We start from the raw sequence: 13827 nt of genomic DNA, 5'->3' as shown, positions 1-13827 counted from the left end.
AGCTACTTCATAAATTTTATATTTCACAATTTGAGTGTCATGTTCAAAATTCAAGTTTGTTATAGAATTAAACTGCTGAGAAATTGCATTTATTTTACTCTTAATTTATAATAAACTTCATATAGGCATTCTTAAATGGGATTTACACAATCCAATAGGCTGTTTGTCACAAATTCAATGATAGTGTGTACTCATAAACTATAGATGATGAGGATTGAATTGCAGCGCACCTTAATGTCCTCTTATTACCTTGAAATCTTTTCAGTTCACCTTCTTCTATTATTTAATTCCACTACATACCAGTAATTGCATTTATTGAAGCCAATATTTCTCCTTATAGGAAATGCTGATCTTAGTAAATCTCAACTGTGGAAGGGGAAATGTTCTTTAATAAATAATTGAAAAACTTTTTCACAATTCAGTGCTGGTCCTGTTGCCTCTTATGTCTAAAGTAATGGTAACTAAATTATGAGATCTAGAAAATCATCTGTCTCTCCAAGAAATCTCACAAGGTGTGCTACAGAGTAGCTTATTGTAAGTAGATTAAACAGACTGGCTTTATCTCAAGTGGCTTACTTCATTAAAGAAGAGTTTAATATATTCAGTTTTACTGTTGAAACAGCAAATGAGTTCTGACACCTCTAATGAGATGAATAAAATTGGGAATTTTTTCCTTTGACAGCATCAACAAAGAGAGCATCGTAGATGTGGAAGGTGTTGTGAGAAAAGTGAATCAGAAAATTGGAAGCTGTACGCAGCAAGACGTAGAGTTACATGTTCAAAAGGTAATTTTTTTCAAAATACAAAATTGTGTACAGAAATAGATTTGAGTAGTTCTTATAACTATTCATGTCAAGTCTATATGGTCTTAATAATTAGAGTTAATATAAAATATTGAGATTTGTAAATTGGTTACTGAATAAATTAGCTTTTGTTGTATAACAAACCACCTCAATACTTAGCTACTTAAAACAACAAACATTTATTTGGTCACACTTCTGTGCAAGTAAGGAATTAGGGCCAGCCCATCTGGGATGGCCTGTCTGCTCCACATTTCATTAGCTGGTCTCACTGATACTTCTGGGACATATCTCCCCTTGGCTTCTTCTCATCCAGCTGGCTAGCCCAGGCTTGTTGATATACGGAAAAATACAGAACACATCTAAAAAGCTTTATTCACTATTAGGAACCTATTTTGCTGTGAACTTTCCTCTGATAATGTACTTCTGAAGGCTGACTAGTTATACTAATTCTTAATCATTATATTTCCTTGTAATCATTATATTTCTGATATTTTACAGTATCAAGAAGTCAAAAGAGACAATACTGTATTGGGCTTATATTCCAGCAATAACTTCTTTTCATATAAGATTTATTCCACATGTATTTTCTTATACATAAAAACTAGAAATGCTCATTATCATTGACTTTTAAATTGTTGTAAGTGAATGCACATATATTTAGTACTGTTGAAATAACTGCAGTTCTGCAATTTTGAATCTGCAGTCTCAGACCCAGGCCTCATTTGTATCTACAGTATTCATTATTGAATTTCTCTTAAGGAGTAGTCTTTTCCCACCCTCACCTCTGGGGTGTGTGTGTGTGTGTGTGTGTTACATGAGTATATGTAAGATAGAATAGTCAGGCAGATGGACAGATGGACAGACACAGAAAGAAAAGACTCATCTGTATATACTAATTTGAGAGTAATGTATTTAACTGAAATGGATTGTCATGGAACTTTTTTTTTTGAGTACAGTTGATTTACAGTGTGTTAGTTTCAGATGTATAGCAGAGTGATTCAGTTACATATGTATAAAAATATATTCATTTCAGATTCTTTTTCAATATAGGTTATTACAATATATTGAATATAGTTTCCTATGCCAGACAGTAGGCCCTTGTTGGTTATCTTTTTTATGTATGTTAATCCCAAACTCCTAATTTATCCCTCCCTCTCTTTCTCCTTTGGTAACCCTAAGTTTGTTTTGTTTCTGAGTCTATTTCTGTTTTGTAAATAAATTCATTTGTATCATTTGATTTTTTTAGATTCCACATATAAGTGATATGTATCATATGATATTTGTCTTTCTCTATCTGACTTACTTCATTTAGTATGATAACCTCTAGGTCTATCCATGTTACTGCAGATGGTATTATTTCAGTCCTTTTTATGGCTGAGTAGTATTCCATTGTGTGAAATATATATACACACGTATACATACTACATCTTCTTTATCCATTCATTTGTCACTGGGCATTTAGGTTGCTTCCATGTCTTGGCTATTGTAAATAATGCTGCTGTGAACATTGCGTTGCATGTATCTTTTCAAACTAGAGTTTTCTCCAGATATATGCCCAGGGCTGGGATTGCTGGATCATAGGGTTACTCTATTTTTAGTTTTTTAAGGAATCTCCATACTGTTTTCCATAGTGGCTACACCAAATTACATTCCCACCAACAGTGTAGGGAGGGTTCCCTTTTATCCTCACCCTCTCCAGCATATATCATTTGTGGACTCTAGTGATGGCCATTCTGACTAGTATAAGTTGATACCTCATTGTAGTTTGTTTTTGTTTTTTTTTTAATTGAGTTATGGTCAGTTTTAATTGAAGTATGGTCAGTCACAACATTATATGATGTTGTGTTAGTTTCTGGTGTACAGCATAATAGTTTAGTCCTACATATACATACATATATTCATTTTTATATTCTTTGATTCGCATATCTCTGATGATTAGCAATTCTGAGTATCTTTTCATGTACCTATTGGCCTCTATATGTCTTCATTGGAGAAATGTCTGTTTGGGTCTTCTGCCCATTTTCTGATTGGGCTGTCTGGGGGTTTTTTGATATTGAGTTGTCTAAGCTGTTTGTATATTCTGGAAATTAAGCCCTTGTCAGTCACATTGTTTGCAAGTATTTTCTCACGGTCCATAGGTTGTCTTTTCATTTCATTTATGGTTTCCTATGCTGTACAAAAGCTTATGTGTTTAGTTGGGTCCCTTTTGTTTATTTTTGCTTTTATTTCTGTTGTCTTGGGAGACTGACCTAGGAAGTCATGGCTGTGATTTATGGCAGAGAATGTTTTGCCTATGTTCTCTTCTAGGAGGTTTATAGGGTCATGTATTGTGTTTAAGTCTTTAAGCCATTTTGAGTGTATTTTTGTGTATGATGTGAGGGAATGTTCTAACTTTATTGATTTATATGCAGCTGTCCAGCTTTCCCAACTCCACTTGCTAAAGAGATTGTCTTTTCTCCATTGTATATTCTTTCCTCCTTTGTCAAAGATTAATTGACCATAAGTGTGTGGGTTTATTTCTGGGTTGTCTATTCTGTTCTATTGATCCATATGTCTGTTTTTGTGCCAGTACCACACTGTTTTGATTACTGTAGCTTTGTAGTATTGTCTGAAGCCTGGCAGGGTTATGCCTCCAGCTTTGTTCTTTTTTCTCAGTCTTGCTTTTGTAATTCTGGGTCTTTTATGATTCCATATAAATTTTAAGATAATCTGTTCTAGTTCTGTGAAAAATGTCCTGAGTGATTTGATAGGATCGCATTAAGTCTGTAGATTGCTTTGGATAGTATGACCATTTTAACAACATTAATTCTTCCATTCCAGGAGCATGGGCTATCTTTCCATTTCTTTAAGTTATCTTTAATTTCCTTTACCAGTGTTTTATAGTTCTCAGTGTATAAGTCTGTCACCTCCTTGATCAGGTTTATTCCTAAGTATTTTATTTTTTTGGACGTGATTTTAAAAGGGATTTTTTTTAACTTTCCTTTTCTGATATTTCATTGTTAGTGCAAAGAAATACAATGATTTCTGTATGTTAATCTTGCATCCTCATACCCTTCTGAAATTGTTTATGAGCTCTAGTAGTAGTTTTTTGTGTGGAGTCTTTAGGGTTTTCTATATATAGTATCATGTCATCTTCATAAAGTGACAGTTTTACCTCTTCTCTTTCTATTTGGATCCCTTTTATTTCTTTTTCTTGTATAATTGCTAGGACTAGGACTTCCAGTACTATGTTGAATAGAAGTGGTGAGAGTGGGCATCCGTGTCTAGTTCCAGATTTTAGCAGGAAGGCTTTCAACTTTTCACAATTGAGTTATATTATGTTGGCTGTAGGTTTGTCATAAACAGCTTTTATTATGTTCAGATATGTTCCCTCTATACCCACTTTGGGTATCATGGATGAATGTTGAATTTTATCGAAGGCTTTTTCTGCATCTATTGGGATGATCACGTGGTTTTTGTTCTCTGTCTAAGTCCTATTTCAAACCAACCCCACAGGAAGTCTGCAACCTAGTAAAGGTAAACTAACCTAAGGGCATGCTGACCAAGAGAAACAACCCCCATATTCCAAGTTACTTATCTTTTTCAATAATTTAATAAATAAGATTTTAGTGAATAAAGCAAGTAAATGTATTTCTAAAATATTCTAATTATCTAGTATTTAGTATAACCTTAATAAATGTTAAAGTCTAAAGAGCTTACAAATTTTGCCCTAATAAAAATAATTATAAAGTATCTCACAAAGCATAAAGTATTGTATACTAAGTAGATTATTATTATAAACAGTGACTCTCTTATCATTTATTTATTCATCCAGCAGCTACTGAGTATATACTTTGTGCCAAGCAGTATGTGAAGTTCTGGGGATGAAAGCACTCAGCCTAATGAAGGAGATGATGAGTTTCTACTAGTTATAAAAATGAAAGAGGTAGCTGTCCAGTTCTCCAACTTTGTGTTGGAGATCAGGTTTCTGTTAATTGATTAAAGGGAAGCACTACAACTTAGATATAGGGGGGTTGTGACAAATAATTCTATTTTACTATGAAGTGGAATGGAGTATCATTCTGATACTTTTTTTGGAAATGTCTGAGCTAAATGCTAAATGTGACTTATCAACTGGAAGAATAAAATTTTTTTTCCTGAATTAACTAAATAAGGTCTATTTCTTTCTTGTGCTTTCACAGGTTTTCCAGGCATAGTTGGAAATACTTCATAGGGTCACATTTTTTTAAGGATAGCTAAAAACCACTAGCTCATTCTTTGTGACCTAACTGCTTTTTAGCATGAAGTGTGTGCAATTAGTGTGAAAGAATATTGAGGAATTTTAACACCATAAAGGAACACCTTCTATAGCAGTTCCCAGCCAGGAGAGCAGCAAGAAATGAGATATGGCATGCTTGATGAAAAAAGGCAATGAAGGGACATTTGGAAAAAGAATGAGGAAAAGAAAGAGAGGTACAGTAGATTTGGACTGACTTTGGTCCTAGTGAGAGAAGTGGCCAAATTCTGTTAACAATTAGAATAACTCATTTCTTAATGTCCCCTTCTAATGAGTAAAGTGTTTAATGTTCATTACTGCATTTGATTCTTACTGCAGACCTCATTTTACAGAATATTGAAGTTTCTAGGTAAAGTGATTTGCCTAACAATAGCTTTCACGTGACAAAGAGAAGCCTTAAGCCAGATCCCAACAACCTAGAGATGTATGCAGGAAATACTGTTATCCTCATTTTTTTAGGTGAAAAAACATACTATCTTGTTTGATTTTTAGCAAGTAGTTTCAGTTAAAGATGTATGCAAACACTGTTTCATGTTTAAGTCAACTGTAGATTGTTTTGCTTTCTTTTGAAGCGAAAGATAACAGGTTTTGTGTGCTTCTTGATATTTTTGGTAATCTCTCACTTTCAGATTTATGTGATCAGTTTGGCTGAACCCCGCCTGCCCTTGCAGCTGGACGATGCTGTTCGGCCTGAGGTGGAAGGAGAAGAGGTAAAAATTATATTTTGGAAATAGTGTGCTTCCTGTATATGTTTAGTTTGCAGAACATTGAAAACTTGATGTCCTACTTTTATATGAAGGGTACCTATGAATTGATTTGAGCTTCATTTTTATTTGAACATACTCTTACATTAATAGTTCTTAAACTTTTTGGTGTCAGGATTCCTATACACTCTTAAAAATAATTGACTCCACAAGCTTTTGTTTTTGTAGGTGTATCTACTGATATTTACTGTATTAGAAGTTGAAATAGAAAATTTTTAATATTTATTAATTTATTTTAACTTACTATAATACAACTATATTATGTGTCTATATTATTCCTATATAAATAATGAAAATAACAGTAACACTTTATGAAAAGTATTTTTGAAAACAAAAGGTAATTTAGTGTCGAGAGTGACATTGTATTACATGTCTACAAATCTTGGTAATGTCTAGCTTAATAGACAACAGTTAGATTTTCATATCTGCCTCTGCATTCATTCTGTTGTAATAGCACACATAATGAAGCCTTTGGAAAAATTCTCAATAAAGTCAGGAAAAAAATGAGAGTGAAAAAGTGTTACTATGAAAATAGGCTCGACTTAACAGACTCTGAAGGTGTCTTGGGGACCTTCAATGATGCCCAGAACATACTTTGAGAACCACTACTCTATGTTAGCTTTTATCTGTTCCTTTAGTCTTCAACTAGCATGTAAAATCCAGGAATCAGTGAAGGTGTGGGTAGTTAATTATTCTGATGTCCCGGTAATGAGTCAGGCTTTTTGGGGTGGGAGATGGAAAGAAAGCATTAACCTCAATTCATTCTCATTTCTCTTCTTTCCATCTCTCTCTTTCTTTTAACAATAACTTCTCTCTGGCCCTGCTTCTTGTTTCTCGGATCCTTGATCTGGGGTCATAACATTAACACACATGAACACATGTTGTCTCACTTAAAAATAAACATGACTTCTAAAAGTGTTTTTTGTATTCTTTAAACAAAGCAGTAAAATCTGTTTTTTCATCTTTTTTTTTTCTTTAGGAAGGAAGAGCTACTGTTAACCAGGATACAAGATTAGACAACAGAGTCATTGATCTTAGGGTATGCCTCATTTGTTTAAGTGACATGATTGTGCTGAAATCAAGGTGGGCAGAGATACCATGTCTTTCTCAGGCTCATAGAACTAATTGGCATTTGCCCATAGGTATTATGATAATACAAAAAACAATTTACCTTTCTGACCGACCCTTCCCCTATAAAGAATTGTAGGCAGCAAGGACAGTCAAATAATACCACGGGATACTGACTTGCTTCATTTTAAAATGACAAAAGAACATGAAGCCAATAAATGGGCTTGCTTCCAGGTGATACCTGTTTCAAACAAGTTAGTCAGGAAGTGAAAACAACTGTTAATATCACTCAAAATTGTGAAAGAAGTTATGTGCACATTTTAGAACAACCAGGTGGAAATTAGTAGTTAATGCCTCAATCCTTTGAATTTGACCCAAGCACAGGATTAATAATAAAGAAGTAGTTGGCCCTGGTGGTTTATATAGTAATCTCATAGGTCTTCTGTTTCCCTTTCTGGTCTGGTTGCAAGTGAAAGAGTTCAGTGGTTTCATCATTGTAGTAAAACCAATGTCATCTCTCTTTCTTAATGTTTTGACCACATCTTCCTCCTTTACTTAAATAATCTACCTAAGGTTTAAATGCTTTGTCACCTTAAGAGTTCTTTCCCACTTTTCTACAGTTGTATGGGTCTTGCCCTTGATGTGCACTCGTGTTTCCCCTGATTATTTGCTTTTTGTCTGCTTTTACCTTTTTCACTGTAATTTAGAGTATATAGAAAAGGCTAGCAGTAATCAAAAGTCCTCTTGATACTGCCTAGAAACCTCAAGTTTTTCATAATTTTGGCCACAGTAGTTAGACATCATACTGTATTTGCTATTTGTTCACATGAGTTATTGCTTATGCCTCTAGAATTTGGCCCTGAAGAATATTTTTCTTTGGCTCACATCATTTCTTTTTTAATTTAAATTTATTGCCATCATTGAAAAATGGAGGCTTTTCACTTTAAATCTAGATGGCTTTTCTTAAAAAGTAGGAGGTGAACTCATCAATACTGGGCCCACATGGCAACATCAGCTAGCACTCTAGACAGGGTATTCTGTTCTCTGCTATGCCCTGCACCACCAGGAAGTACCATTCATTCATTCCATGTATGTTAATTTGTCTGGCCCTTGTAAGCATTCACTTTTTTAACCCCTACTTTGACTTTATATTTTGGGAAGCATTCTGTGTATTAGTGACTTGAAATTTTTTACACACCTTAGATTATATCTAAACTATTGTCTAATTTAACCCCAAACCAGTTCTTACATAGAGTCTCAGCAAAGTCAAGAATTCGAGAGGTTGAAAATAAAGAGCAAAATTGTCATTCTCCTTCTATAATATGAAAAATTCCAAGCTATATCCTTATGCTGAGTGTCATGTAACCTAATTTTCTTTCATATAATGAATTGTTTTCTCTATGAACTTTCCAGGCAGGTGACCTGATTAAAAAAATACTCTATCTCAGTTAATGTGTCAAATGTATTTAATTAAATTTTATTATTGTCTTATAGACATCAACTAGTCAGGCAGTCTTCCGTCTCCAGTCTGGCATCTGCCATCTTTTCCGAGAAATTTTAATTAACAAGGGTTTTGTGGAGATCCAGACTCCTAAAATTATCTCAGGTATGCTTTAAGGTATTTCTTAATTTTTAAAAAATAAATTTGCTTTCCCCCAGGTTGCTTAATAAGTTTTTGTTTTGTTTTGCTTTTAATTTGAGAATCCCAAGTGTTTCTTAAGGTTTGTTGCCATGAGACAGTTTATTTTGAAGACTACTATGTAGCAGCCGTCATATGTCACTAACATCAGTAATACTAAATCCTCTTATTTCAGGAATCATTATATGATATTGATTACAAAAATGAGGCAGTAACACGTGAAACAAATTTTTTGTCCATATGAAGTACACCAGAAACTACTTTCATTATATAACTTTCCTTCTAAATTGGTATTGCGATTTGTTTTGTGTAAACTGCATTGTAAAATTACTAAATACTACAGATGGGAAAATCTCATTAATTCTCATTCTTATATGAGAAACTTATCTTTAATCATTTTACCCTATTTAGAGTTACTTAAATAACACTAAAAAGTATGTTATGAATTGTTTTCAGTTACCAATAAAAAGTTGAACATTACATTATTGATAATTAGAAAATTATTAGGAATATTCTTTTTTCCTTTAAAGAAAAGTTTCACACCTGCAAAGTAGCTTTAATAGATTTGAAATTGATGCAGAAAAGGAGCATGCATATCCAAAGCAGTAAAAGGAAGGTCTTGGAAGGTCTAACCAAAGAAGTAAGTCTGTCCTAAATGTAAACTATTTAGAATCAGGTATAAGACATATATAGATTATGGTTTCTCTGCAATTCTTGATATTCCAAGTTTTTTAAGTAAAGTACTTGAATCAAAAGTATAAACTATTTTTACTGGAAGTTTACATTGATAAGCTTGCAGTTGTTTATAATATTAAATGTTTGTATTTCAGCTGCCAGTGAAGGAGGAGCCAATGTATTTACTGTGTCATATTTTAAAAATAATGCATACCTGGCTCAGTCTCCACAGCTGTATAAGCAAATGTGTATTTGTGCTGATTTTGAGAAGGTCTTCTGTATTGGACCAGGTAAGGTTTTGACAGTTATGATTTTCTCAAAATTCATAAATTGTACTGTAGTAATGGTTTTAGAAACACATTTTACATACAGACATTTTGAAAGCTTGAATCCTTTTATATGCTGACTACATAAACACTAGACTTTGGGGTAAAAATGACAATTGCTTGGGTAGTCATTTTTTTTTTAATTGTATGCTCAGTAGTTCTTTGTACAGTTAAGCATCATTCATGTAAATGCAATCATAACCATTATATATTTCTATAGAAGAATGCTAAAGAAAAATTTTATCTTTCGAATATGTCATTTTTAAAATGCATGCTTTGAAAATACACCCCCTCTGAAATACACCTGAATATGTTATTTTACTATACTTAAGTGTAATTAGAACAGAATTAGCTCCCATTTGGACTGTCCTTTCAGCTCTCCAACAACACTAAAGAACAAGTAGTAGTTGCAATCTTCCAAATAATATATTTTGTTGTCCTTGATAGCCTCTTTACCTGTTGTGAGTTTACAGATATGCCACTGTGTATTTTGCTACCAACTTCATTCCAAAGCTGTTCTGTTTTACTATTACTGTTTGTATTGTTCTTAGTATTGATAATATGCTAAAGTCCATTAAAAATTATTACAAATGTCTGATATGTAATAGATTATATTATGATTTTTAAGATCTGTTTGCTGCAAGTCAAGCACGGACACACAATCATGTTGCAGATTCTTTTATGAAGCTAATTATAAGCAAAAACCAGCTTTACTTCATTCTTTAAAACTGACCAAGTTATTTTATATATGTACATTTTTTGAAAGCTTAATAAAAATTAAATACCTGCTAGAAGCTGGCAAGATCATTAATTTTCTGAATTTATTAATCAGTTACTTGTTGAACACCTGCTACATATACAGCCTTGCCTCAGGTACCATGTACATAGAAGAAGAAGAAGCACTTCTCAAATGTTAATGTGCGCATGAATCGCTTGGGGATCTTGTTAAAATGCAGATTCTGACCAATAGGCTTGAGATTCTCACAGACTTCCAGGTACTGCTGATGATACTGATCAGACAGACCATGCTTTGAGTGACAAGAGAATAAACATTGTCCATGCTCCCAAGACAGAACAAGACATGCATACATATAGCAGTCACAGGGAGTAATCAACAGATTTTCACAGCAGATAATCAGATTGTGCTATCCAATCAGCAAATTGGTGTTAATTATATCTTATAGATAGTATAAAAAGAGAGGGAAGGTGGAATTTGCTAGACTCACCATAAAAGAGAATTCAAACTGAAATGGGCTCTAAGGACAGAGTAGGATATATAGACAACGAAGATACCATTCTAGTCAGAGGAAGCTAGATGAGTAAACAGCATGGTGAAAATAAAAATGGTATTAAGTTATAGGAAATAAACTAGTTAGTATTAGGAAATGGGATATAAAGAGTAGGATTAAATTATGAAAGCATAAAGGTTTTAGACTTTTTGTCATTTTATGTCTTAACTATGGTAGTCATTTGGGAACCATTGTAAGTTACTGAGCCAAGGATGTGTTCTAGGAATATTAATCTTGCAGTGATGTGAAAGATGGAGCAGAGCTAGCATCAGGAAGACAGGAAAGGAGGAAAGGAGGGTGAGGATAATAAAAGCTGGACCAAGGTATTGGCTGGAATATGTATAATGTTATTTCATTTGTAGAGATTTCATTTAGCTTGAGTCAAGTTTTACTAAAATTGAGAACTCACTATATTGAATCTATCTTAATTATTGAGAAGATACTTCAAGGATCTTGCACTCCTTTGGGATTTTCATGAGCCTCACTTAATAATTTACATTTGCTACAGCTTTTATGTGACTTGGAATTTGTAATGAACTTGCCATCCAAGAGAATGCGGAAACAGATGGCCTATCAAAGATTTTTCCAACCTATAATGATAATGAAAAATAGTACTATTTGAGTACTAACAAACAGAATTTTATATTTAAATCCCAATTTCTCCAAAATTTGAAACACCATTGACTATTTATTTCTTTTATTGATGTTACAGTATTCAGAGCTGAGGACTCTAATACCCACAGACATCTAACTGAATTTGTTGGTTTGGACATTGAAATGGCTTTTAATTACCATTACCATGAAGTTGTGGAAGAAATTGCTGACACTTTAGTACAAATATTCAGAGGACTTCAAGAAAGGTAAAAGTATATATTTGATAGCCTTAGATGGATATAGTTTCAAATCAGTTTGTATTCTTCAAAATAAGGCAATTCTTAAAACATGTAAACTAAGTTTTTGTTGAATACACACACACACACACACACACACACACACACACACACACACACACACACACACACACACACACACACACACACACACACACACACACACACACGTTAAATGATCAGTTAATTAGTGAAAATATCCACACTCAAAATAGTGCATCTGGATCCAAGTCAATTAGGGCTGCAGCTAATTAACCTAATTTTGGTGGGGAAGTTTACTAGGTTTTGAACAACCTAAGTAGATTTTGCTTTTTCCTCTGTACTGACATCCTGAATGTCTCAGAAACAGAGCCTCTGTTACTTTTATAGCAGTTTATTATTTGGGAAGAAGTATGAGATAGTGGTTTATAGCTTGGATTCAGCTAGACCCAGGTAGCCTGAGATCACATCACAGGTCTGTTGTATGTCTGTGTGGGCCTTGTGCAAGTTACTTAACTCTCTGCCTCAGTTTCCCTCGCCATTATAAGTGAAGGTAATATTATCACTTACCTCGGGTAAAAAGTCCCTTCAGTCTTTCAGTTTCTAATCTTTACTGAATCTGTGTAAATTAAGCCTATGTCAGGAATGGTTAATTCTTAGATCAATTTATGTTTACACTGAGTGCTCAGTAGCTTAGAAACTACTATCCTGAAGGGACTTTCAGCTTATTTGGGCCTGGTGAATTGACCCATTTGTAGAAACTTATTAGACATGTTCTGGGACTCCAGAAAATTGAATTATGGAAAATGTTCATTTAGGTACACCCTCTAAACTAGCAAATAGTTTCTCCCTTAAAAGAGCATTGGAAGTTGTTTACTTGTGATGATGTTTACAATGGAGAAAAATAGGAAGAAGATAGAAAGCAAGTTAACTAGGATCAAGTCTTTATTTCCCCTTTGTCCATACTTGTGACAGTACTCCAAGTATTAAGTTGGATATAACAGATTTATCTAGTGCTTTGATAACTGACAAAGGACCATATTTGTAATTTTTATTTGAAGACCACTGATTTAACTATTGATTGATGTTTTTGTATATGCTTCATTGATACTTAAAGAGTTCAAAAATAGTATGAAACTTATTTACTCCATTGCAAGTCTGAGTAATTTCAAGAACACAGAAATTAATCATTGATCTTATAAAAATATTATAGCATAGTATTAATATTTCCAGGGACTCTCTGCATTGCATTATACCTTTGATGAATAGTTATTTGTAGACAGCCTTTTCCCCCCGTCATGATACTTATTTTCTTTCTTATTTTACAAACAATATGCGTTTATTGCATGACAACTAGAAATAAAATCATTAAGTAAAACTTAACAGTCACTCATAATCCCACAGAAATAACCATCATTAACATTTTGATGCATTTCCTCACAGTGTCTACATATTTTTTTAAAGGAAGTATAATTGACCTGCACGACTAAGTTAGTTCTGTTGCACAAGATAGTGATTCCATATTTCTGTACATTACAAAATGATTGCCATGCCATGTCTAGTTATCATCTGTCATCATACAAAGTTTCTACAATATAATTGACTGTATTTCCCCATGCTGTACATTTCATCCTCATGACTTTTTTTTTGGTAACTGGAAATTTATACCTCTCAATCTCCCTTAACCTATTTCACTCATCCTCCAAACCCCTCCACTCTGGTAACTACAAGTTTGTTCTCTTTCTATATGAGTCTGTTTTGTTATGTTTGTTAATTTGTTCTGTTTTTTTTTAGATTCTGCGTGTAAATAAAATCATACAGTATTTGTCTTTCTCTGACTTATTTCATTTAGCATAATACCCTCTAGATCCATCCATGTTGTTGCAAATGGCAAGATTTCATTCCTTTTGTGGCTGAGTAAAAGTCCATTGTGTGTGTATGTATGTATGTATATAAATATGTATCTTCTTTATCTGTGCATCTATCAAGGACACTTAGATTGCTTCCATATCTTGGCTATTGTAATCATAATGTTGGAATGACATAGGAGTGCACACATCTTTTCAAGGTAGTGTTTTTGTTTCTGCAGAAAAATATCCAGAAGTGGAACTGCTGGAT

At 33.5% G+C, this 13827-nt stretch overlaps 1 protein-coding gene across 1 annotated transcript in view; it reads left to right on the top strand.

Annotated features, from left to right (window-relative positions):
• The window catches only part of DARS1 (aspartyl-tRNA synthetase 1), a 54977-nt gene that overhangs the window by 31425 nt on the left and 9725 nt on the right, over window positions 1–13827 (top strand). Inside the window, exons 5-10 of the mRNA XM_014551512.2 lie at window positions 683–785; window positions 5709–5789; window positions 6823–6882; window positions 8406–8517; window positions 9381–9515; window positions 11553–11700. Of these exons, the coding sequence (XP_014406998.1) occupies window positions 683–785; window positions 5709–5789; window positions 6823–6882; window positions 8406–8517; window positions 9381–9515; window positions 11553–11700 (639 nt within the window). The remainder of the gene's footprint in view (window positions 1–682; window positions 786–5708; window positions 5790–6822; window positions 6883–8405; window positions 8518–9380; window positions 9516–11552; window positions 11701–13827) is intronic.

Source organism: Camelus ferus, chromosome 5, assembly GCF_009834535.1.
Source record: "Camelus ferus isolate YT-003-E chromosome 5, BCGSAC_Cfer_1.0, whole genome shotgun sequence".
Taxonomy (NCBI): Eukaryota; Metazoa; Chordata; class Mammalia; order Artiodactyla; family Camelidae; genus Camelus; species Camelus ferus.
The sequence above is the reverse complement of the archived record's forward strand: the minus strand, read 5'-3'. Positions and strand labels throughout refer to the sequence as shown.